A 21455-nucleotide genomic window follows, 5' to 3' on the forward strand; every position below is an offset into this window, starting at 1 on the left:
ATTTCACCCACCTCAGCAGACCTTGTAAAAGGAAGCTAAGGTCCCTTGCTTGCAAAGCAAAATGCCCACTCGGCATATGCTCCATACACACACATACGTGGACGTGTGGCTGCTTGGTGTAGAGGCCCTTCCAACCCTGATGTTCTGGGACTCCTGCTCTAGCGCGTGGACTCCTGGTCCAAAATGGTGCCTGCTGCTCTTTTTCAGAATGGAGTCATATCCCTCATCGATTGCACCTTAATGGAGGAACCGGAAAACACAGAGGAGGAAGGTCAGTGGACAAGCTGCTTATGTGTGTGCATGCCTACACACACACACACACACACACACACACACACACACACACACACCACACACACACCCATTCATCAAGGTTGGCAGGAAGAGCAGATGCTGAAATATGGTAGACCCTGACCCAGATGTAAAAAGGCAAGAGAACAGCCCAGACTGGGGCAGACAGCTCACAATTGTGTGCCCCTACAGAGAAGATCTTGACGCTGGGAACTTATTCTTTCCAGTAAACAGCTCTCAAGAGTTCCAGGGCCTAGCATGTGTGGTGCCCTGGATTTGATCCTCAGCACCAAAAAGAGAAAAGAGAAAGAGAGTTGAATATCAGTAATAAAATACCTGGGATTTACTTTCATACTGGGGAGCTGTAAACCAAACTGAACGTTCAGCCCAGTCCATGAAAGTCTCAGAGGTTAATGTCGCTTGTCCCAGGTGTCAGCGGAAGGGCTGCTTTGTGAGGCCCCATCTCACCCTGGCGTAGCTGCCTCCCTGCTAGGAGACTTAGCTGAGTCCTGGCTCAGAACCCATTGGCGCAGTGCAGGCAGAGGATTACTACTCAGCGCCTCAGGCTCTGAATCAAGAATCTGTGTGCCTGTAAATTACTTGTGCATGCCAGATCCTCTGTTCTCCCCTGTTTGAAACGGTGACTCTCACCTAGCCAAAAATCATAAAACACTATTCCAAAAGGAGCAACCAGTGGCCTGGCGCCCTCCTGGAACCTCTCCTGGCATCTAAGTCAGGGACCGGAGAGCCTTACCCAGCTCACAAGCACCCACCCACACTCTGCTAACTTCATGTTTTGTCACTGGAAAAGCCAAAGGAACTGCCCAGGACATAGACCACTTGGATTTTAAGATCGGGGTGGAGCCAAAGGAGTCCCCACCCTTCACGGTCATCCTGGTGGCCTCATCCAGGCAAGAGAAGGCAGCGTGGACCAGTGACATCAGCCAGGTGAGCAGCACTGCCCGTTCCTCAGAGCACTTTGTCCCTTCATGTTTGACCTGGTGAGGGACCTAGATGGACAGGGCACAGGGGCATTAGAGAAGACCAGAACCCTCCAGGTTCATGGTCTCAGCCCAGGCTGAGTCAGCCAATGCATACCATTTGCAGTGTAGATTTAAACCCTTTAGACTGCCAGGCTCTGCTTCCCGCTCCCCAGACCCGTGAATGGCAAGGGTGTCTGCGCTTCAGTCTGATCTCTGAGTGCTTATATGCACACACACTAAAATGTCTTGGTGCTACCATCCAAGAGTGTTAGATACAGCAGAGCTTGAAGAGAGAGCTCCACAGTCCTGAGACACTGCGGCACCTACTCCAGAGAACCAGGGCAGCAGCCTCCTGAAGTCCAAGCCCGCATTCATATACCAGAGAAGGATGGAGTTTTGTCCTTTGCCTGTTGCAAGCAATGGAGTCGTCGCCGTGCCCCCCCCCCCCCCCCAACCAACTCCCATTTAACCATTAAGCAGGAAGCATTGGCTTCTCCTGGAAAGTCAGTAGCCCAAGGCCTTTGGGCACTAGGAGTACAAGAGGTGAGAAGTTGAATGAATGAGTAACAGGGCTCTCAGCAGCTCCTGGCTTGTGCTCCAGAAGACAAAGGGCAGTCACATAAAGGCAGGAGCCAGGCCCCATCCCGGGGTGTCTGCCTGTGGCCATGCTCTCTGCAGGGCTGTGCGTGCATGTGAGGAGAGCCACTGGCAGCAGGAAAAGACAGGCTTTTGTCCCTGTGCCTCGGGGACTTAGAGAGGGTAGGGGACCCAGTGTGCCTCGAGGGCCTCCCTCACCAGCTCCCTACCTTCTTACCTCTGTGCCCTGCTTCAAAGCAGGGTTTGAGCTCCAGCACTGGAAGGAAAAAGAAGAGTTGAAAGAATCTTCCAGATGAAGAGCAGTAGTAAAGTACCAAGGATTCGCTTTCATCTTGTGGAACTCTAAACGGAACTGAACACCCAGGCAGTCCATAATCGTTATGGATAGCAACATTTCAAGGTCCAGGGGACATCCGGTGGCTAGGTCTTCTGGCAACCTGCCCCTCTAGAATCCACAGAGAACCAAGGCAACATGGGATTGTGCATAATGTAAATCTATTCTTTTTAGTTTTACCCACCCACCCACCTACCCCCCAAAAAAGAGAAGAAAAAAAAAACCAGCATGCCCTGGAGAAAATGGAGAGATCAAACCCAGCTTTTTCCTGTCCCCAGTGAGCCATAGTCATCAAAGGTGCTGGCTGTTCCCCTAAAGGGAACTATAGAGATCGTTGCCCTCTACCCACATCGCTGATGCCCGTGAGTACGGGTCACCCAGCCCCTTCCCTTCAGGAGCCATCCTGGCAGGTTCCTGAGGTCCTCTGCTGTCTTCACAGCACTCTGACTGGAGTTGCTGGCCGAATAAGCATGAAAGAAAGTCTCTGTGTGGTGGAGAAATCAGGCTGAAAAACACAAAGATGGAAAGCTTCCCCTGTGTCCTACCTCCTTTGGGGGTCTGGCTTTGACATAGAGACTGAGCCTGGGAGCACCTGCCACCCACTGCGCCAGCTTTCTGGCTTCCACTTCCCAGTGGTTTTAGCACCGACCTTCACTAACACACAACCTCAAAGCCATAGATTCATGATATGAATGGAGCTCCCCAAATCCTTGATCCAGGAGGGACCACCCCCACAGCAGAAATGTTAAGCCCAGGACACAGGGCCAGAAGGTGAAAAGAGGCAATCCCTCTCCCGAGATTAATTTTCTGTGTTTGGTTGGGTCTTGTTTTTGTTTGAAGACAGTCTCACTACAAGTAGCCCAGGCTGGTCTCAAACTTGTGATCCTCCTGCCTCAACCTCCTAAGTACACTCCCCATGAGTAGACTGGAAATGTAGGAACCACCTCCAACATCAGAGCATTGACACTGGGGGTGGGGCAGAGGACGCATGTACTATACACACTCTGGTGCAGAGGCTTCCCAGGGAGTTCAGATCACTGTGGGGCAACCTCATTCTTGGCACTGGCCTCACAGTATGCAGCAGAGTGGCCAGAGTCTGATGCATCTGCTTGGCAAACACCCAGGTAAAGCAGGAGTCATCCAACCCATCTGGACAGATAGGGAAACAGACTCAAGAAGGCCAACTCAGCCCTGCAAGGTCACTTGACTCCCAAAATTTGAATGATGCTTGCTGTGTTGGCCTTGCCCTTGCCTAGACAGTGCCCTTGAAGCCTGAGGACCCCATCTGCAGGCTGAGAGAGCCCCAGCTGGGTCTGGGATCCAGTGTGGAGATGAATGAGTTCTGAGCCTGGGGTCCCCTCTGTTTCCAGTGTGTGGACAATATCCGGTGCAATGGACTCATGATGAATGCCTTTGAAGAAAATTCCAAGGTCACTGTGCCACAGATGATCAAGTAAGTGCCCTTCACCTGTCTGCACTCCAGACACAAGCACTAAGTAGAGACAGCTAGGACCTGAGCAGGGCCAGCCTCAGGGCTCCAAAGATGCTGTGTTTTGTGATGGAGGCTTGGGATGTCTGTTTGAGGTTTTGAGTGAATGTCTCTTTGGTCGGCTGCTTTGATGTAGCTCTTGTCGTGGCTGGTTGGCTTTGCACGTGTTGGCTTTTTTTATTTACATGTCGGTTAATTTTTTACATTGGACTTTTAAAAATATAATATTAGGAATGAAAATTTCACATATTGTTTCTTAAGAATTTTTCTTCTCATTTCAAAATAAATACATAGAACATTTCAAAATATATCAAAAACCTAATTGCAGGGTGCAGCTGCAGGGCCAATGCACCTATTTGAGTAGTCCCTTGGGACAAAGGGAATGGTGTCCTTTGGACACAGTTTTCCCAGCCCTGCCCCCGTGTAGCACAGCTCCCATAATCCAACAGAAACATCTTTCCTGCAATGATTCCCACCTTCCTTCCCCAACCCTGCAGCACCTTGGCTGTCTGGCTCCCATCTCAACCTGTGAATCCCAAGACTGATAATGTCACTGGATACCTCCCAGGGCCCCACTCCCCGCTGGCCTGTGTCTAGATGACTATGGCTGCTATATGCTATGAATCTCTGCTATTTCCAGTGAATGCCCTGGGACAGTGCATCCCACAAGACTTAGTGTCTGAAAGATGCCAGACTCCTGTGGCTCACACTTTGCACCAAGATGAGCCTACTGTGTGCTGATGTTCTCACATGTCTCCACAGTGAGAAATCACTCTGAACATTTAGAGATGAATGAAGGAAAAACTCTTTAATAATAGCATGTGATTGATTCTAATGCACAAAAGGGGACAAGCCTTCAACAGACTTTTACCAGCCTATATATGCCTTTGGTTCATTAATTCCCAATGCGCTGTCATCCTTAAGTCTCTTTTAGGTCTCAATCGAAGGTTACACTTTGAACAATTTAAACAAAGACAGGAGGCTGCAAGTCTGGCCTCTTGGGCAGTTGGGAGATTTACACAGCAATGATATTGCCACGATTATTTCTCAAGTCCGCCAGTGCTGTTCTTCTTGAATAGTTGCTAACAGGGTCATCTCTCTCATCTGGCAGAATTACGTTTTGTGGTGTACCGGGTCTTAATGACACTTGTCACCTGTGTTGCCCACTTGAGTTCCCCCTTAGAGGCATGGTCTTTGACAGGAGAATGCACCTAATGGCTGATTGTAAGTTGGGGGTGTCTTCTTTGTCGTGGGAATAGAGCCTAATTGCAGATCAATCCTGGTGAACAAACATTGGCTGAAGTGTTTTCCCAGCAATGCTAAACTCGAATTATTTCTAGCAGGCCTGGTTAGTGTAACACTTACGTTTGAAGTGTAAGGCACTGTGCTCTTAGTTAGCTTAATTCTACTTTGTGTGACTTAATGTCTCCTAAGCAAGTTTATTAGCAAATCCTTTATAGCATCAGTTTTATTACTTGGAGTTTTTCCTACATTTGGGGGGTCAGCAGAGACAGGTTTGGGGGCATCAGGTCCCTTAAACTTCTTTGAAACTGGTCAGGTATCATTCCCCTCACCACCGCATTGCTGAACGCCCAGAGGTGGTGGCGGGGGGTGGGGAGGGGGGACCCGTAGGAAGAGCTGTTCAGTGCACCAAAGAGACACAGTGAAATGCCTCTGTGGGGAGCCATACGACAGCTCGTGTGGCACTGGAAGGGTGCAGCGGACGGATACAGGACCTATTCGCTGAGCACAGTCAAGCAAGGCTTCCTTGAAAAAGGAACCCAGAACTGACACTGAATGCCAGTTGCGGTTAAATAGAAAGGCATTCTGGGAAGAAAGAACAATGTGAGTATTTGCACAAAGGCAAGACAGTGCAATGTGTTTGAGAAATGAGGAATAATCCCATTGGGCGGCGGGGTTATGGGACTTAGAGTGCCATGCAGGCAGTAACCTGGGTGAGCTCTACTCTCCAGGTACCTGATCAGACCGATTATCCTCTAGGCCTTGGAGCAGACAGGCTCAGGGACCAAATTAAGATGTGTCACCCTAGAGTTTGGTGAGTCCATTTGAAACACAGAGTAAGAAGCAGGGATGGGAGTGGAGAAATGGAACAGGAAGTTAGGGGGGCTTATGGTCAAGTGCCAGCCCCACGTTACCTGAGTGACAGACTGCTCTCCTGCCCTGCCTCCCCACTGTGTTGTGTCAGCCTTCCTTGCTGCATAGACCAGAGTGAAAGTAAGATGAGCGAACCCGAGCTATAGAAGGCACTTGGGTCTGTAGTGCACACTTGCCCTCTCTGAGATGTAAAAAGGCACTCATGCCTGACCATAGCTGAGCGCGTCAGTTAGCCTCACCAACAGCTGTGATGTTATCTGCATGTAGGTGTCATCAGTGGATGTCTGGCTTACGACTTCATGAACATTGAACATCCCTTGTACCTCGTGTATCTTAAGTGTACCATGAATATTGGGTGTCTTTGCGGTCTATTGATCCTCTCCTGCCTTCAACATGCAGATGCTGTAGTTTATAAGTATATCTGCGGCGTCTCACAAGCTATTCCTCCACCTCATTTCACTTCTCGTTTCTCTGACGTTTTTATTGCACAGACTTTATTAACTAACACCGTGTGGTGAAAGATGGGGCTGCTGAGGTGTGTGGGATCCAGTTAACAGTATTGTTTGTGTTTGGCAAGCTGTTGGTTTTTATTCTGTAGGTGGTAGGGTTGGACCCCAAAGGTATCAGCCCCACCCCCTGAATGGCCACTCTGATAGAGCACTCAGGAGCAATGGTATCAGCTGGAAAAAGGCAAGGGGCTGAGCTGGGGACTTGGTGCCAGCAGGTTTCTAGGATGTCCTGCAGCAAAGCTGAGTTAGAAGAAGGCCTTCCCTCTGTTTCTCTGAGATGGTCTCTCTTGAAATGCCGTTATCTCTGGAGGCCATGTGGTTTAGTCTGCACACTGTGGGTTGGACTCACTTTTCCCGCTTCCCCTGTGGTCCACACAGCAGGGAAGGTTGATGCAGGTAGGGAGAAGCAGGACAGAAAGGCAGTGTGTAAGCCAGTGATGAGGGCTGCCATTTGTCCACATGCTACCCTAATCTACTGTTCCATTTCTCCACCTTCCAGATTCACCCTCCTGCTCATTGGAGGCTCTTGGGAAAAGGCTATTTATTGAGATTTCAAACCCCGTATTTCCAGGGAAAGTATTTGGGAGTTGAACCTGGGGCCTCAGACACGCTTGGCAAGTGCTCTACCGCCCAGTTGCACCACCAGCTCCCAAACCCCCCAAAAAAGTGCCTTAGAAATGGTTCAAATGAGAAAATGAGTCCATTGGTTCAGTTCCTTAGAGCTCTGTCCGTATCCTCGAGTGGGAAACACCCTCTGCAGAGCCAGTGAATTCAGTCAATTCACTTAGAGCTTTCTGTGTTCCATGTACCATGCTCGGCCTCTTAAATTGGTTCATTCATCCCACTCTCAAGGAAGCTTTGTGGAAGGCCTTGTTTCCAGTTCACAGATGAGGAGCCTAAGAAGTGAAGAGTAGGCGTTGTCTGGGAAACAAGAGCAGAGCTGGGCATCAAGCTGTGTCCTCCACACCGGCCCCAAGGATGCTCTTATGATTTGATTGTGGTGTCCCCCTCATGTGTTTCAGCACTTAGTGCCCCACTAGTGACACTATTCTGAGATATTGTAGAGCCTTCAAAAGGCTGAACCCAGTTGGAGGAAGTGAATCCCAAGAGGGCAAAAGGGCTTGTGAGTTATAATAACCAGGCCCCGCCCTGGGTTCATCCAGATGTAAGCTAGCTGCACCACGCCTCATGCCCTCACCCTGTGGTGGACTGCCTGAATCAACCTCCTCCCTTGAGTCGCTGCTGTGTTATATCACAACTGTGAGAAAAGTAAGCCTTACAGGTGTAAGCCTGTCCTCACCTCGGCAGCCAGTCCAGGCTGAACTCCTCTTTTCTGTGGGGATTTTTGGCTCTGGGAGTTCATTGTGATAAGATTTTCAAGCATATCCTTTCAATAAGAGCATATATTTATCTTTTCATCTACATACTCCTCCAGTAACATCCCACCAGAAACACAAAAGGGCTAAGACAGCTACTAGCTGCAAGTAAAAACAACTAATAAGATACAACCTTCAATGTATAGGGAATACAGGCCAACAAAAATGAGAAGGAAAATCAAGTGAAGACTGCATCTCACTCAGTTATCACAGTTAAAAAAAATACAGGGGGAGGGGGGCATCAAATTCAACTATTTGTTATATGGAGGGGCTTAAGTCCTTGAATGGTTCTCCATTCTGTTGCTGAGGACTTACCTATGAATATGTAGAGCCTGATCTGGTCCAAAAATATCTTTCTAGAAAGATTTCATAGTTCTTCCATTGAGTGTCCCAGGGGCATCACATCTGTGACACCACTTTCCACTCTTAATCTGAAGAGCATAGATCACAGCAGTAGCATATTGTACTTCAAGACCAGGATCAGTAAGGCCTGCCATCCCCTTCTGCTGGAGGACAAGGTTTCTCCCTCACTATCTTTCTCTGAAAGTTGTACCCTTCATGGACCCCAAGTTGACATCCAGCTTCCTGCTCAGTAGGCCAGGCTTCTGTGAAAAACCTAGAGACTAGTCTCCAAACTCCAGAGACACCTCGAGGTGGCAAAAACAGCAGCTGTTTTCCCAGTTTCTCTTCACTTGGAACACTGGAATTTCCCATTTATCTTTTTTTCCCACCCCATATTACCTTTTTTTTTTTTAGATAGGGTCTCACTGTGTAGCCCTGACTGGTCTAGAACTTACTAGGTAGACCAAGCTGGCCTTGAATTCAGAGAAATCTGCCCCACTCTGCCTCCCAAGTACTGATAGTAAAGCATGTACCACCACACCTGGTCCTATTTATTTTTTTAATTGAGATACATTCATACAACATAGATTTCTCTACTTTAAAAGTACAAGCCAGTAGATTTGAGTGTATTCACTATGTTGTACAGCTGACACCAGCTTCTACTTCTAAGTTACTCCCATCACCACTCACCGAAGAAAGGGATGGCATACATGTGAACAGTCAGTCCCAAAGCACCCACCGAACACCCAACATCCACCAGATTACTTCCTGTTACTGTGATTTGCCTGTTCTGTGCTTTCCTATCAATGGGACCATAGTGCGCATGGCCTGTTTCACTTAGTGTGATGTCTTCAAGGCTTATCCATGTTGTAGTATGTCAGTGCTTCATTTCTTCTCATGCGCACTGTGTTTCATTTGTCCATCATCTGCTGATAGACATTTGTGGGTTGTTTCCATTCTGCTCTATTATGAACGCCACTGTAAACATAAATATGCATATTTTATGTGAATAGAATTCTTGTGTGTTGGGAATTTTGAAGCACATTTTTAAAAGTTTGTTGTATTTTTCCAATACTGTTGGGGGTTGGTGCCGTATACTGAAGGATTTTAGGATCCTGGGGGAAAGAATGACAGCTCTTTCTTGGTGTTATCCTTCTGAAGTTTCCTGTGCTCACTTAGTAACACTCTTCCTGACTGGAAGGTGGGGGTTGACAAGGTGGCCTGGTGGTAGCCTCAGCCCTGGTCTAGTGAAGAGATGCCATGGGCCCAAACAACCTTGGGCATGTGCCACCTCTTCCTCCCCGCTCAGCCTTCAGGCCCAATGCCTCCTTATATTGTGTTGATGGTGACATTTGTACACATGTCAAGTCTTCCTGCTCCCTCCCTCCACAGGTCCGATGCCTCCTTATATTGTGATGATGTTGACATTCGCTTCAGCAAAACCATGAATTCTTGCAAAGTGCTGCAGATCCGGTACGCCAGTGTGGAGCGGCTGCTGGAGCGGCTGACAGACCTTCGCTTCCTGAGTATCGACTTCCTCAACACCTTCCTGCACTCCTACCGTGTCTTCACCACAGCCGTGGTGGTCCTAGACAAGCTCATCACCATCTACAAGAAACCCATCAGTGCCATCCCCGCCAGGTGCACGCATGGCCCTTGCCATCACCATCTACAAGACTCCCTGGGTTTTGAGAAGGTGGCTTAGTGGGTAAAGGCACCTGCTGCCAAGCCTGATGATCTAAGCTCAACTCCTGGAACCAGCATGGTGGGAAGAGAGAGCTCACTCCTGCAAGATGTCCTCTGACTTCCACACTCACTCTATGACCTGAACATCCCCAGACATACACACACGCACAGGCACACACTCACATACATACATTAACTACTTAATGAAATGTGAAAAATATTTTCAAGAGAATCCCATCAGTACCATTCCCCACTAGTACATGCACCCCCTCCCAAACCCACAGATCTTCCAGGCCAAAGAGGTCCGTGGAGAAGAGGCTGTCCCAGAAGCGAGGAGGTGGTGGCACACACCATTCCCAGACCACAGAAGGAGTACATTTTGAATCTGTTTTTTTCCAAAGGAGACTGGGCATGAGGGTACAAGGCTATAACCCCAAAGCTCTATAACTGAGTGCCAAGAGCAGAAGCATGAGACCATCCAGAGCTGTACAACCTATTAGAGGTCTACTTGGGAGGATGACATTCTCTAGGGAGGGATCACTCTGCCCGGGGGCCCTAGAGGTCTAGCCGTCCATGCTGCTGCTCACTAAGCCTAGTTTACCTCCTCTGCCTTGGCCAGGGAAACCAAGAGACATCCGTTGTTCTTCCTTCACTATACCCCTTTGGGAAACATAGGGCCCACCCTTTATAGTAAGATGGAAAGATGGAAGGGAGAGAGATAGGCAGGAAGGTTCTCCTGCTCTGTGTATACCCATCATGCTTTGAAGAGAGGGAGCCCTTCACGGTATGCTCAAGGTACATCCTTCAGTGGACATAACCCTTTAGCCACCTTGGATTTGAGGCCATCTTTCATGCCTATGTCACTGAAGCTCAGTTCTCCAATGCGCAAGCTAGGGTCCAGAAAAGCCAAGAGACTTTCCACAAGGCTCCTACAACTCTGGCTGAGGTGGTCTTAAATGTAGGCCTGGCCTCAGGATTCCTACGGCACTGCACTTCCACCCCCTCGAAACCCAGTGGACACGTGAAAACCCTCAGGTGCCATGGTGTAGACACTGGGTTTAGAGGCAGAGGCATCAGATGAGTCACTGCCTGTCCCTGAGCCTCTGCTTCCTCGCCCACAAGCATCCCTTAGGACCACTGTATGGACACGGGCAGAGCATGCAGGTGAGAGCAGCCTCCCGTGGATGGATGGAGGCTCTGCAAAGGCCTGCAGTCAGGAGGCTTAACACCACAGAAGGAGGCAGCATCAGATAGAAGCACCCCACCACCAAACATCCAGCCTACTCAAACCCTACGGATACAAACATTTGTCCCCAAGCCCTTTAATCACAAGCCTGTGCAGGGACCCACCCCCAGCATCAAGGATCATGCACATAAGGGAGACACCTCCATCAGCCACCCTGAGCCCCATAGGAAGCAGGCCAGGTGGACAACACTACACCAACAGCTCTTTCTCCTCTCCCCTCCCCTCCCCACAGGTCACTGGAGCTCCTGTTTGCCAGCGGCCAGAACAATAAGCTTCTGTACGGAGAGCCCCCCAAGTCACCTCGTGCCACCCGCAAGTTCTCCTCACCACCACCCTTGTCCATCAATACATCGTCTCCAAGCCGCAGGCGGAAGCTGTCCCTCAACATCCCCATCATCACAGGCGGCAAGGCGCTGGACCTGGCTGCATTCAGCTGCAGCTCCAATGGCTTCACCAGCATGCACTCACCCATGTCTCCCTTCAGCAAGTCCACACTGGACACCAGCAAGCTCTGTGTGACCAGCAGTTTCACCAAGAAGACTCCAGATGAGACCGATACGACTACAACCACAACTACAATGACGACCACAACCACCACCACGACCCCGACCCCAACTCCAACCCAGACCCCAACCCAGACCCCCACCCTGACCTCAAACCCAGCCTCAACCCCAACCTGGACCCCAACCCAGACCCCAACCCAGACCCCAATCCGGACCCCAGCCCAGACCCCAACCCAGACCCCAATCCGGACCCCAGCCCAGACCCCAACCCAGACCCCAATCCGGACCCCAGCCCAGACCCCAACCCAGACCCCAATCCGGACCCCAGCCCAGACCCCAACCCAGACCCCAATCCGGACCCCAACCCAGACCCCAACCCAGACTCCAATCCGGACCCCAACCCAGACCCCAATCCGGACCCCAGCCCAGACCCCAACCCAGACCCCAATCCGGACACCAGCCCAGACCCCAACCCAGACCCCAACCCGGACCCCAACCCCAACCTGGACCCCAACCCAGCCCCTAACCCCAGCCCCAACCCCACCCCAGACGCCAACCCAGACCCCAACCCCAGTTCTAACTCCAACTGCAACTCCAGAGAAGCCTGAGGAGCCCTCAGCCCTTAGCAAGCAGAGTGAGTGGCTATGTGAGCAGAAGCACTCCATCAGCACTCATCACAGTGCGGCTGGGCTGGGCTTTCAAGGCCTCTGTTGTACAGGATGTAGGCCGTGCAGACTGGTAGCCATGTAGAGGGGATAGGTTGCCACGGCGAGGACAGCATAAGCTCCCATGATATCATCACACTTTAGATGAGTCCAAATCCTCGGGTTTGTGCCTCCCCTCTCCCTGTCACACAGTTGCATCCAGCATCCTTATATTCAAGTCATATCATTAGCTCCTGCCCTCAGGATTCACAGTCTAGCTTGGGGACCAGACTGAACACTGAGCAGTGGACACCTGGTGCCCGTTACATCTGAAATGGGCTAGAAGAGCACAGAGGATGGACCAGGGACACCATCAGGAGAGTTGGAGGATTACTAATGGACCCATTAGATTGGATGCTCACCAACATTGCAGACAAAAGCAATGGAGTATAAAATGCTGAAGAATAAGGGAGGCATTGTAGGCTCTGGGAACAGCTCAGCACAGCTGGAGCACCAAAGGTAGTGGCAGTGGCCCAAGATCCTGCTGGGGCAGCCAGGGCCTTCCTTCCCATCCACAGCCTCTCCTGGCCATTGTAGAAGGGTCCCATTTGGTTCTGTGTTAGCTCAGATCAGGCCATATGCTAGGAACCACCAGCAAAGTCTTGCTCTGTATGTGTGTCTGTGTGTGTGTCTATGTATGTCTCTGTGTGTCCTTGTGTCTGTCCGTGTGTGTGTGTGTGTGTGTGTGTGTGTGTGTGTGTGTGTGTGTGTGTCTCACACAGCTGAAAGTTGGTAGCTAAGATGACAGCTTGCCAGAGAACCCAAATTATGCACATCCAATGTGCATAATGTATGGGATCTTAGACAGGCAACAGTGTGATGCTCAGATTTCTGTCCAGCACAAACCTGCAGTGAGACCCCATTGCTACTTTGTGGAATGCAGCCTCAGTCAGACCTACAAAGCCACCTGGTACCAGGTCCTAAAGGATGCTTGTGGGCGAGGAAGCAGAGGCTCAGGGACAGGCAGTGACTCATCTGATACCTCTGCCTCTAAACCCAGTGTCTACACCATGGCACCTGAGGGTTTTCACATGTCCACTGGGTTTCGAGGGGGTGGAAGTGCAGTGCCATAGGAATCCTGAGGCCAGCCAGGCCTGCATTTAAGACCACCTCAGCCAGAGTTGTAGGGGCCTTGTGGAAAGTCTCTTGGGCCCTAGCTTGCACATTGGAGAGCTGAATGACCCAGGGACCCCCTAGTCTGTCTATGTGCTTCTGTGAACTGGGTGGATGTGGCTCTTCTAAAGAGACCTGTGGCTTCCAGCTGGTTTTATAAACAGGCTCGAGTGCACTCACCTTCTAGTTGGGGAAACTGAGACCCAGAGCAGTTAAGTTCCCTCCCCCAAGGCTCTGAGAAGGTGACTCGGTTGGTAAATTGATTGCCACACAAGCAGGAAGACCTGTGTTGAGTCTCTAACACCTACATTAGAAAGCCAGGCTCCGAGGCACAACCCTACAATTCCAGTGCTGAGAAGGCAGCCAGGAAGCTCCCGGGCGCTCTTGATAGCTATTCTAACTGACATTTAGTGAGCTACTGGTTCAGTGAGAGACCCTGTCTCAGAAAAATTAAGTGAAGCACAATTAAGGAGGGCACGTGCCGGGTGGCGCACGCCTTTAATCCCAGCACTCGGGAGCAGAGGCAGGGGAATCTCTGTGACTTCAATGCCAACCTGGGCTACAGAGTGAGTTCCAGGAAAGGCACAAAGCTACACAGAGAAACTCTGTCTCGAAACCCCCCCCCAAAAAAAAGAGGGCACGTGATGTCAACTTTCATATTACATACATGCACACACACACACACACACACACACACACACACACACACACACACAACTTTTTCAGCAAAACCTCACACTGTCCAAAGAGTATATAGGCCCTCACTCTCCCCTGATTAGGAGACTAATTCTTATTTCAGACCAGAAGCAAGAGATGAGATATGAAACAGGATTCCCCCAAGATATCTTCCCCAAAACAGAAACACCTTGCTACTCCATATGGTCCATTGCTCAGCCACATGAGCATCACCAGAAGCTTGTTAGAAATGCAGATACTTGGGGCTGTACTGTTAGAAACGCAGTACTTGAAGCGTACTGCTTATCTCCAATTGATAACAGCTTGCAAAGGAAAAACCAATTTTCTCCAACAGTCTTGCAGGGTATACAAACCACACTTAAGGACAGGCCCCTTGCCCCGGAGTAGATGGCCAACATGAAATGAACTCAATGACATTTTTGAAGTTTTCTTTGTCTCATAATGTCTGAGCTTATATGTTATGTTTTCCAGTTTTGTGTTTTTATGGGATTTCTGTGTGTTCTAATATGTATGCTGAGTCTATGTTTTCTTATGATTTTTCATTGGCTCTTTTTCCTGTTTGTTTTTTCCTACTCTTTTTGTTGTTTTTATTGTTGTTATTATTTTTGTTGTTGTTATTATTACTTAGATGTCTGTTTTCTAATGAGAGAGAGCAAGAAGGGGTGTGATTTGGGTGCGTAAGGAGGTGGGAAGGATATGGGAGGAGTTGCGGGGGGTGGGGAACCTGAGTCAGAATATATTGTATGAAAAATCTGTTTTCAATTAAAAAAGAGAGAGTGCTTGCCTAGCACAAAGCCCTAGATTCAATCCCCAGCACTATATAAAATCTGATGTGGTTGGTGTACTTGGAGGGTAGGTGCAAGAGAATCAGAAATTCAAGGTCATTAGCTATGCACATAGCAGGTTCAAGGCTAGCCTAAGCTACATGAGATCTTGTCTCAAAAAAATGAAGGAAAGAAAGACTTCCTTGTTCCATGTAGACAGGAGCTGTATTACAACCTGCTCCCCACCCCTACCACTGATGATTGAACCCAAAACCTTAAGCACACTTGGCTAGGCAAGCACTCTACCACTAGGCCCCATAATCTGTGTTCTAACAGGAACCTAGGTATGCCCGTTAAGGTTTTGGAAGTCCTAGTAAAGAAAACACCATCTTGGAGAGCCACACCATCCATGAGCATGCAAAAGGTTCTGATAAGGCCTGTAGCAACTAAGCTGTTGAGCGGTCTTCATCCAGGGTACCAGGCTCTTGTAAATTACTCTGCTTTTCTTTGATGAATTATGGATGTAAGTTTTCCAATCAATGAATAATTGAGAAGAGCGTGAGTCTTTCTATTCCCTCAGGCTCTGAAGTCTCTGTGAAAGAAGACTCTGATGCTGACCAGAACCAGAGTGATGACTGTGACACTGAGGCATCACCTACCAAATCTCCATCAACACCAGCATCAGTCAAAAGCAAAAACTCTTCAGGTACCGTTCCCCAGCGTGGAGCTGCAGGCAGATGTCCAGGGGAGGAAAGGGCCACAGGTCAGATCAAGGGGAAGCATGCTGATATTGCCACTTAAGTTTTATGAGTGATGCCTCCCAAGGAGGGAAGCTTGCAATTCCCAAGCTCTTGCTCCCCACACATGGGGCAGCTCAAATCCCAGAATCTCCTATTTTCAATGCCTGGGAAGAAACAAGGAACAAGGCTGCCTGGCTGAGAGCAAAGGTACCTGAACACGCTACAGCCCTGCCTGGCTTCTTAGACACAGCAGTAGATCTCAGGAGAGCCCATTTTTAGAAATAGGCATTGAGGCCCAGGTGTGAGTGATGACTATAATCCCAGCAATTGAGACATCTCAGAAAAAGAAGGGAATGGAATGGAGGGGAGGAAGGGAAGAAGGGAAGGGACAGGATGGGAAGGGAAGGGGAGGGAAGGGGAAGGGAAAGGAAGGGACTAGCTCAGAGTCTTTAAAGCAAGCCAGTTGCTTTAGAATCCTCTAAGATGAAGCCAAAGGGTTCTGGAGTTGACCTCCATGGCTATTTGTCATCATTGCCATACCAAACGTCTCCACGTTTACATAGCTTTTGGAACTTTTTTTCTGTGATCTTCTTATATCCACCTTTGGACATATCCTTACTGTCCAGAGATCCCTAAGGCTCCAGAGTTGAAGGAACCTTCCTATGGTCACACAGCCAGTGAGAGGTGGGGAGAATTTCAACCCAGGTAGAAGATCCACACGTGCAATGTTATCTTAGTCCTACTGTACTCATAGCTCTGCCAATATGAATTGTGACCCTCAGAATTTTAGTGGGCTGTGTCAGTTCCCAGTACCCTGAAAGCAGATGGCTAATGATGCTTTCCTCAAGCAGGCCTGGGCCCAATAAGGCCAAGAAGTGACAGGGCTGGAAGTCTTAGAGAAAGAGAAAGGTGGCTCCCTGTCTTCTAAGCAACAAGAGGCTAGCTGAGCCTTCCTTCCCTGGGACAGCTCTAGGAATATTGTGGCATGACTCTTACAGGGAACAGAGCCCCCCCACACTACCCTCCAACCCCTCTTCAGCCCTGGGCATAGAGGAAGAACTTCCACTCTTGAGGTTGGGCTGTTCTCCAGCTGCCTGAATGTCTGCCAGGACTGAGGAATGGCTGAGGGTCAGCTCCCTCCTCTCCACAGAGTTCCCACTTTTTAACTACAACAATGGAGTCGTGATGACCTCATGTCGTGAACTAGACAATACCCGCAGTGCCCTCTCGGCCTCCTCTGCCTTTGCCATAGCTACCGCGGGAGCCAACGAGAGCACCCCAAAGAAGGAGAAGTTTCAATATCGCAGGATGTCCTTGGCCACCACAGGTGCGTAGACATCTGTGCTTGTGGGTACTCCCCTTCTCCATGGTTCTGTGGCAGGGGTGACAGCCACAGGCTTGAGGCCTTCCCTTCCCCAGATGTTTATCGTGCGTTGTGGATGCCATGGTGGGTCCTTCTACAGTGCCTCTGGAGAGCCCCACCCCACCCCGCTCCAGCAAGCTATCCTCATTTCCTGGACATGAAGCCTTGCTTCCTGTTATTTGCCCTGTTGACCCCTCCTCTCGTGGAGACTGGGATGGAGCCCTTCTCTCAGCACCAGCGAGCCTCAGTACATCCAGACCTGCAGCCAGGGCTACTGTGTGTTTGGGGTGCAGCCTGCTCTGCACCCTCCCTTCCCACATCCTATCATCAATGAGATAGTCTTAGCTGTGTTGCTTGTCAACCCCTAGAAAGGTGGCCTTAGCTTATCCACAACCACACACACACATATGCACCCCTAGATTTACCCTCCCCTCTATGTGCTTTGACATGATGCTACCCACACCATTCCACTCTTCCTGCAGGCCCTGCCAGTGCTATCCTGCCATCCTGGAGTCCCATCCTCCCTCCCCAGTCCCCTTTGGTCCTTGGCCAAATTCTACTCCAGGCAAAGAACGCCAACAGAGAGAGCCCTCGGCACCCACTTCCACAGCAACGGTTCCACACCAAAGGTTAGAGGGGGTGGGGGGTTCCTGGAGAGCTCTGGTCTGGGGTGTCCTGTATAATCTTGTTGGTGGAAGCTTCCTGAACCTTCTAGATGGACCAGGTATGACAAGAGATTGGGTGCTGAAGAACCGCATCCCCTGAGGCTTCGTGGCCTCTCACTTGGGTCTGAACCCAGTTGCTAAGCGCTCCCTTCCAAGGGCCTCAGACAAACCACGTCTGCTAAGCAAGCTCCACCTCCTGTCCCTCTCTTCCTCTCCCACCAGCACTGCCAGGATTTCCCCCTGACCAGAGAAATGGTGACAAGGAGTTTGTGATCCGCAGAGCGGCCACCAATCGAGTGCTGAATGTGCTCCGCCACTGGGTTTCCAAGCACTCTCAGGTGGGTGGGGCCGTGTTCCTGGAGCAATTGCTTCCCCGTGGCAGTATGTGATAGCAAACAGTAGTAGGTCAACAGGAGGAAGGGGGTCCTGTTTTCCTGCGGGAGGGGGGGGGGGGGTGCCTGCTCAGATTTCCCAGGGAAGGGAAGCAAGGACAGTCAAGAAGACAAGGGCCTGTGTTGGGCCACCTGTCTGCAAGTAGAGTACAAGCAGGCTTGGGCCTCCCTAACTTAGGGATGCAACAGCTAAGGGGTGGTCTTGGTCTTGTCCCAGCACCCAGTGTCTAGGAAGCTTGAAGCCCTATGTGTGGCCTTGCTGGAAGTAGGGACAAGATAAGGAAAGCAAGCAGCCACCGTGAGCAGAAATAGAAACTCCCTCCTTCAGCCTGGCCTCAGAATACTGCAGGAAAGTTCGGTAACTGTAGCCAGAGCTGCCTGCCCATCTTCCCACAGGACTTCGAAACCAACAGTAAGCTCAAAAGCAAGGTCATCAGTTTCCTGGAAGAGGTCATGCATGACCCAGAGCTTCTGACACAGGAGCGAAAGGCAGCGGCCAACATCATCAGGTAAGAGCAGCATGGTCCTCCTGCTTAAGATGACCTGGCCTGCCCTATACCTCCATAGTAGCCAGACTGGGCAGGAGGTATATCAGGGTAGATGTCAGTCTCAGACATCTGGGAGCCATCCCCCTTACTCTAGACTCAAGTATGGAGCAGTGCTCTGTGTACTTATCCCTCTCTCCTCCCCACCCCTCACCAGACCTTGATGTAGCTATGGATGTAGCTCAGTTGGTAGAGTGCTTGCACAGGCCTGGGTTCAATCTCTGGCACCATAGAAACCGATTATGGTAGTGCATGTCTGTGATCCCATCTCTCAGGCTGTAATCTCAGCACTTGGGAGACAGAAGTATGTGAAGTTCAGAATCATCCTTGACTACACAGTAAGCCAGCCCAGAGTACATGAGACCCTGTTGGGGGTGGGGGCATATACCACTTCTCCATGTATGTCCATGGCTGCTAACACCTGTCCAGCATGTGTTATCCAATGTGATAGGTACTAGCTACATACAACTATTTAAATCTCAGTGAACTAAAACTGAATACAATAAAATTGTGTCCCTCAGTCCCCAGAGCTTTAGTTGGCTAGAGGCTTTCTATCTTAAACAACATGGGTCAGTCCATCTCCTCACTATAGAGAGTTCCATTGGACAGTGCTCACAGGCATTCAAGGAATGTCTGTTGGTTTAAACTCAGTTATAATTGTTTGTCCTCAGACCCATGCTGTGCATGATCCCTAACCTGCCTCTTCTAGCAGAGGTCAGGGTTCAGACAGTCCCACATCTGAGCTAACTCAGCCAGTGACTCATTGTTGACCAGAGGAAGGCCCTTAGCCAAACCTCATTTTCTCCTCTGTAAAATGAATGAACCCTGCTGGCTTCCAGGGTGCAGTAAGGCTCAAGTGAGATGGTACATGTGGCTTCTGCAGGCTCTCAGAAGGTAAATAGCATAGACGCACTAGCACCCACATTCTGCTCTCATCCTTTCCACTCAGGCTGGCTTCTCCAGCCCAGGCTGGGGAGAGCTTTTCCTCCTTACATCCGCAAACCACTTCTACACCCCAGTCATTGCATCTGCCCCAGACTTTATCCCAAATGCAGCTTGGGCACTTTCTACTTATAACCCAAGTCTCCAGCCTCTTTCCTATCCTAAGGCCCCATGTACAGGTCTCATCACTCCACCACAGTCCTTGGATACTATTGGCCCTCCCTCATCTACAACACTTTCTGTGTCCATGCACGCATGTGTGTAGAAAGAGAAGAAAGAAGACATAGACAAAGAGACCTAGAGAGAAACTATAAATGGAGTGCCCACAGGCATACTCATGCACACAAGCAGTCCCAGGCCCTTGGTGTCTCCCTCCAGGTTCTCCTGGGGCCTGAGAACACTGTGTCCAGCAGGACTTCTTTGGCTGTGGGCCCTCAAGAGAGCCAGTTCTCAGAGTGTCTATTCCCTGGGCTGGTGTTGGCTTCCAGGACTGATCTCCAAAGTTCCACTCCCTTCAGCCAGTCCCTAAGGACTTCTCACTGCTTTCTATGCATATCTCAGGTCTGGCCCTTGGTCTGTCATTGAGAGACTACCACTCTTCCCATCCTATATTCTCATGTCATGCCCATAAGTTCTATCATAGAAATTGAAGATTTGGTCTGACTTGGGGAGCCGGGGGCTCCCCTCACTTTCAACTAATGCTCAGGACTCGCCCTACTTAGCTTGACTACATCCTCCCTCACTTCTCACGCAACACAATCCCATCTTGGGTTCTTGGGCCTCCATTCTACTGTGTCACATTATCTTTGGGCCCTCTGACCAAGCCAGGCCTGAGGGACATCCCATCTAGAAACATCTCCTGTCCACTCTGGTCTTCCAAGTCAGATACTACTTCACCATGTGTATCCCATCTTTCCTTGTGCACACAGAAGTGCCTGCCACAGGCCCAGCCTGACATCAGAGGTCCCTGCCCATGTCTCTCTGGGTCCCAGCACATACATACACAACAGTGCGCAGGAAGTTCAGAGGCTAAGGAAAGGACCTGTCCCAGACAGAAGGATCAAGAACAAGTCAGTAAAGTAGAGGGGGGACAAGGGAAGCAGAGAGAAGTAGGGCCTCTGGGTAACGGCAGTAAGCAGGGGTCAGAGGTTGTGGAAGACTGGCCAGGTAGGGAAGATCTACAAGAGAGGTGTACTGGGGCTTACATGCTTTCTTCTCCCTAGGACTCTGACCCAGGAGGACCCAGGCGACAACCAGATCACACTGGAAGAGATCGCACAGATGGTGAGCAGGATGACCATCTCCCCTGATCATCAAGGCAATGTCCTTCCCACCCTCATTGCTCCATGACCCCCCTGACCAAGCACAGTCATCACTTGAATCCATTTCCTGTGGCTTTGCAGCTAAGTGCCACACACTAGGCAGTATGATCCCCCCCCACCCCGTCCTGGAGCCTGAAGTCTGAAGATGTATGCAGGGCTATGCTCCCCCAGGAGCTCTAGAGGAGGACGCTTGCTTGCTTCTGCCAGCTTCCGGTAGCCTTGTATACCCTCAACCTCTAGCTGTACCACTCTAGTTCATGTCTCCATGGTCCTGGGGCCATTTCCTCTCATTTACCTGTGTTGTCTTCCTTCTGTGTATGTCTGTGTCCACTGTGTCCATATTTCCCATCTTACAAGGACATCAGTCATGTTGGCCCACCCCACTGGCCTCACTGTAAGTTCATAACATTGGCAAAGATTCCAGACAAGCACCAGGGCCTAGGAAATTGCTCCTTTATTGAGGAGCAAAATATAACCAATAAATGCTACTTCCCCTTTCTTCAACCACTGTGCCTCCTCCTCTCCGTCACACACCCCGCTTCTCTCTGTCATACTTATCAAGGGAGGATCCTTTGATGGGTAATTATGTGCTGGACCACATTAGATTCTGAAAGACTCCAGATCCATCTGACAAGAGGTCATCTCGTCAATGATGCTGAAAGTTTGCATCATTACCCCATTTTACAGATGAGGCAGCTGAGGCACAGAGATCTAAATCACTCACTCAAAGGTGTGAGT

At 50.0% G+C, this 21455-nt stretch overlaps 1 protein-coding gene across 3 annotated transcripts in view; it reads left to right on the plus strand.

Annotated features, from left to right (window-relative positions):
• Positions 1–21455, plus strand: part of Rasgrf1 (Ras protein specific guanine nucleotide releasing factor 1) — a 112410-nt gene that overhangs the window by 65491 nt on the left and 25464 nt on the right. For 2 of the 3 annotated variants that reach the window (XM_052716638.1, XM_052716630.1), the window contains exons 11-21: positions 208–271; positions 1103–1239; positions 3576–3658; positions 9429–9677; positions 11201–12105; positions 15329–15454; positions 16639–16815; positions 17334–17480; positions 17739–17854; positions 18305–18417; positions 20619–20679. In XM_052716638.1, coding sequence (XP_052572598.1) covers positions 208–271; positions 1103–1239; positions 3576–3658; positions 9429–9677; positions 11201–12105; positions 15329–15454; positions 16639–16815; positions 17334–17480; positions 17739–17854; positions 18305–18417; positions 20619–20679 — 2178 coding nt within the window. The remainder of the gene's footprint in view (positions 1–207; positions 272–1102; positions 1240–3575; positions 3659–9428; positions 9678–11200; positions 12106–15328; positions 15455–16638; positions 16816–17333; positions 17481–17738; positions 17855–18304; positions 18418–20618; positions 20680–21455) is intronic. The other variant, XM_052716645.1, reaches the window with a different exon arrangement.

The sequence above is a fragment of the Peromyscus californicus genome, unplaced genomic scaffold, assembly GCF_007827085.1.
Source record: "Peromyscus californicus insignis strain IS unplaced genomic scaffold, ASM782708v3 Scaffold_11__1_contigs__length_118956290, whole genome shotgun sequence".
In the NCBI taxonomy this organism is placed as follows: Eukaryota; Metazoa; Chordata; class Mammalia; order Rodentia; family Cricetidae; genus Peromyscus; species Peromyscus californicus.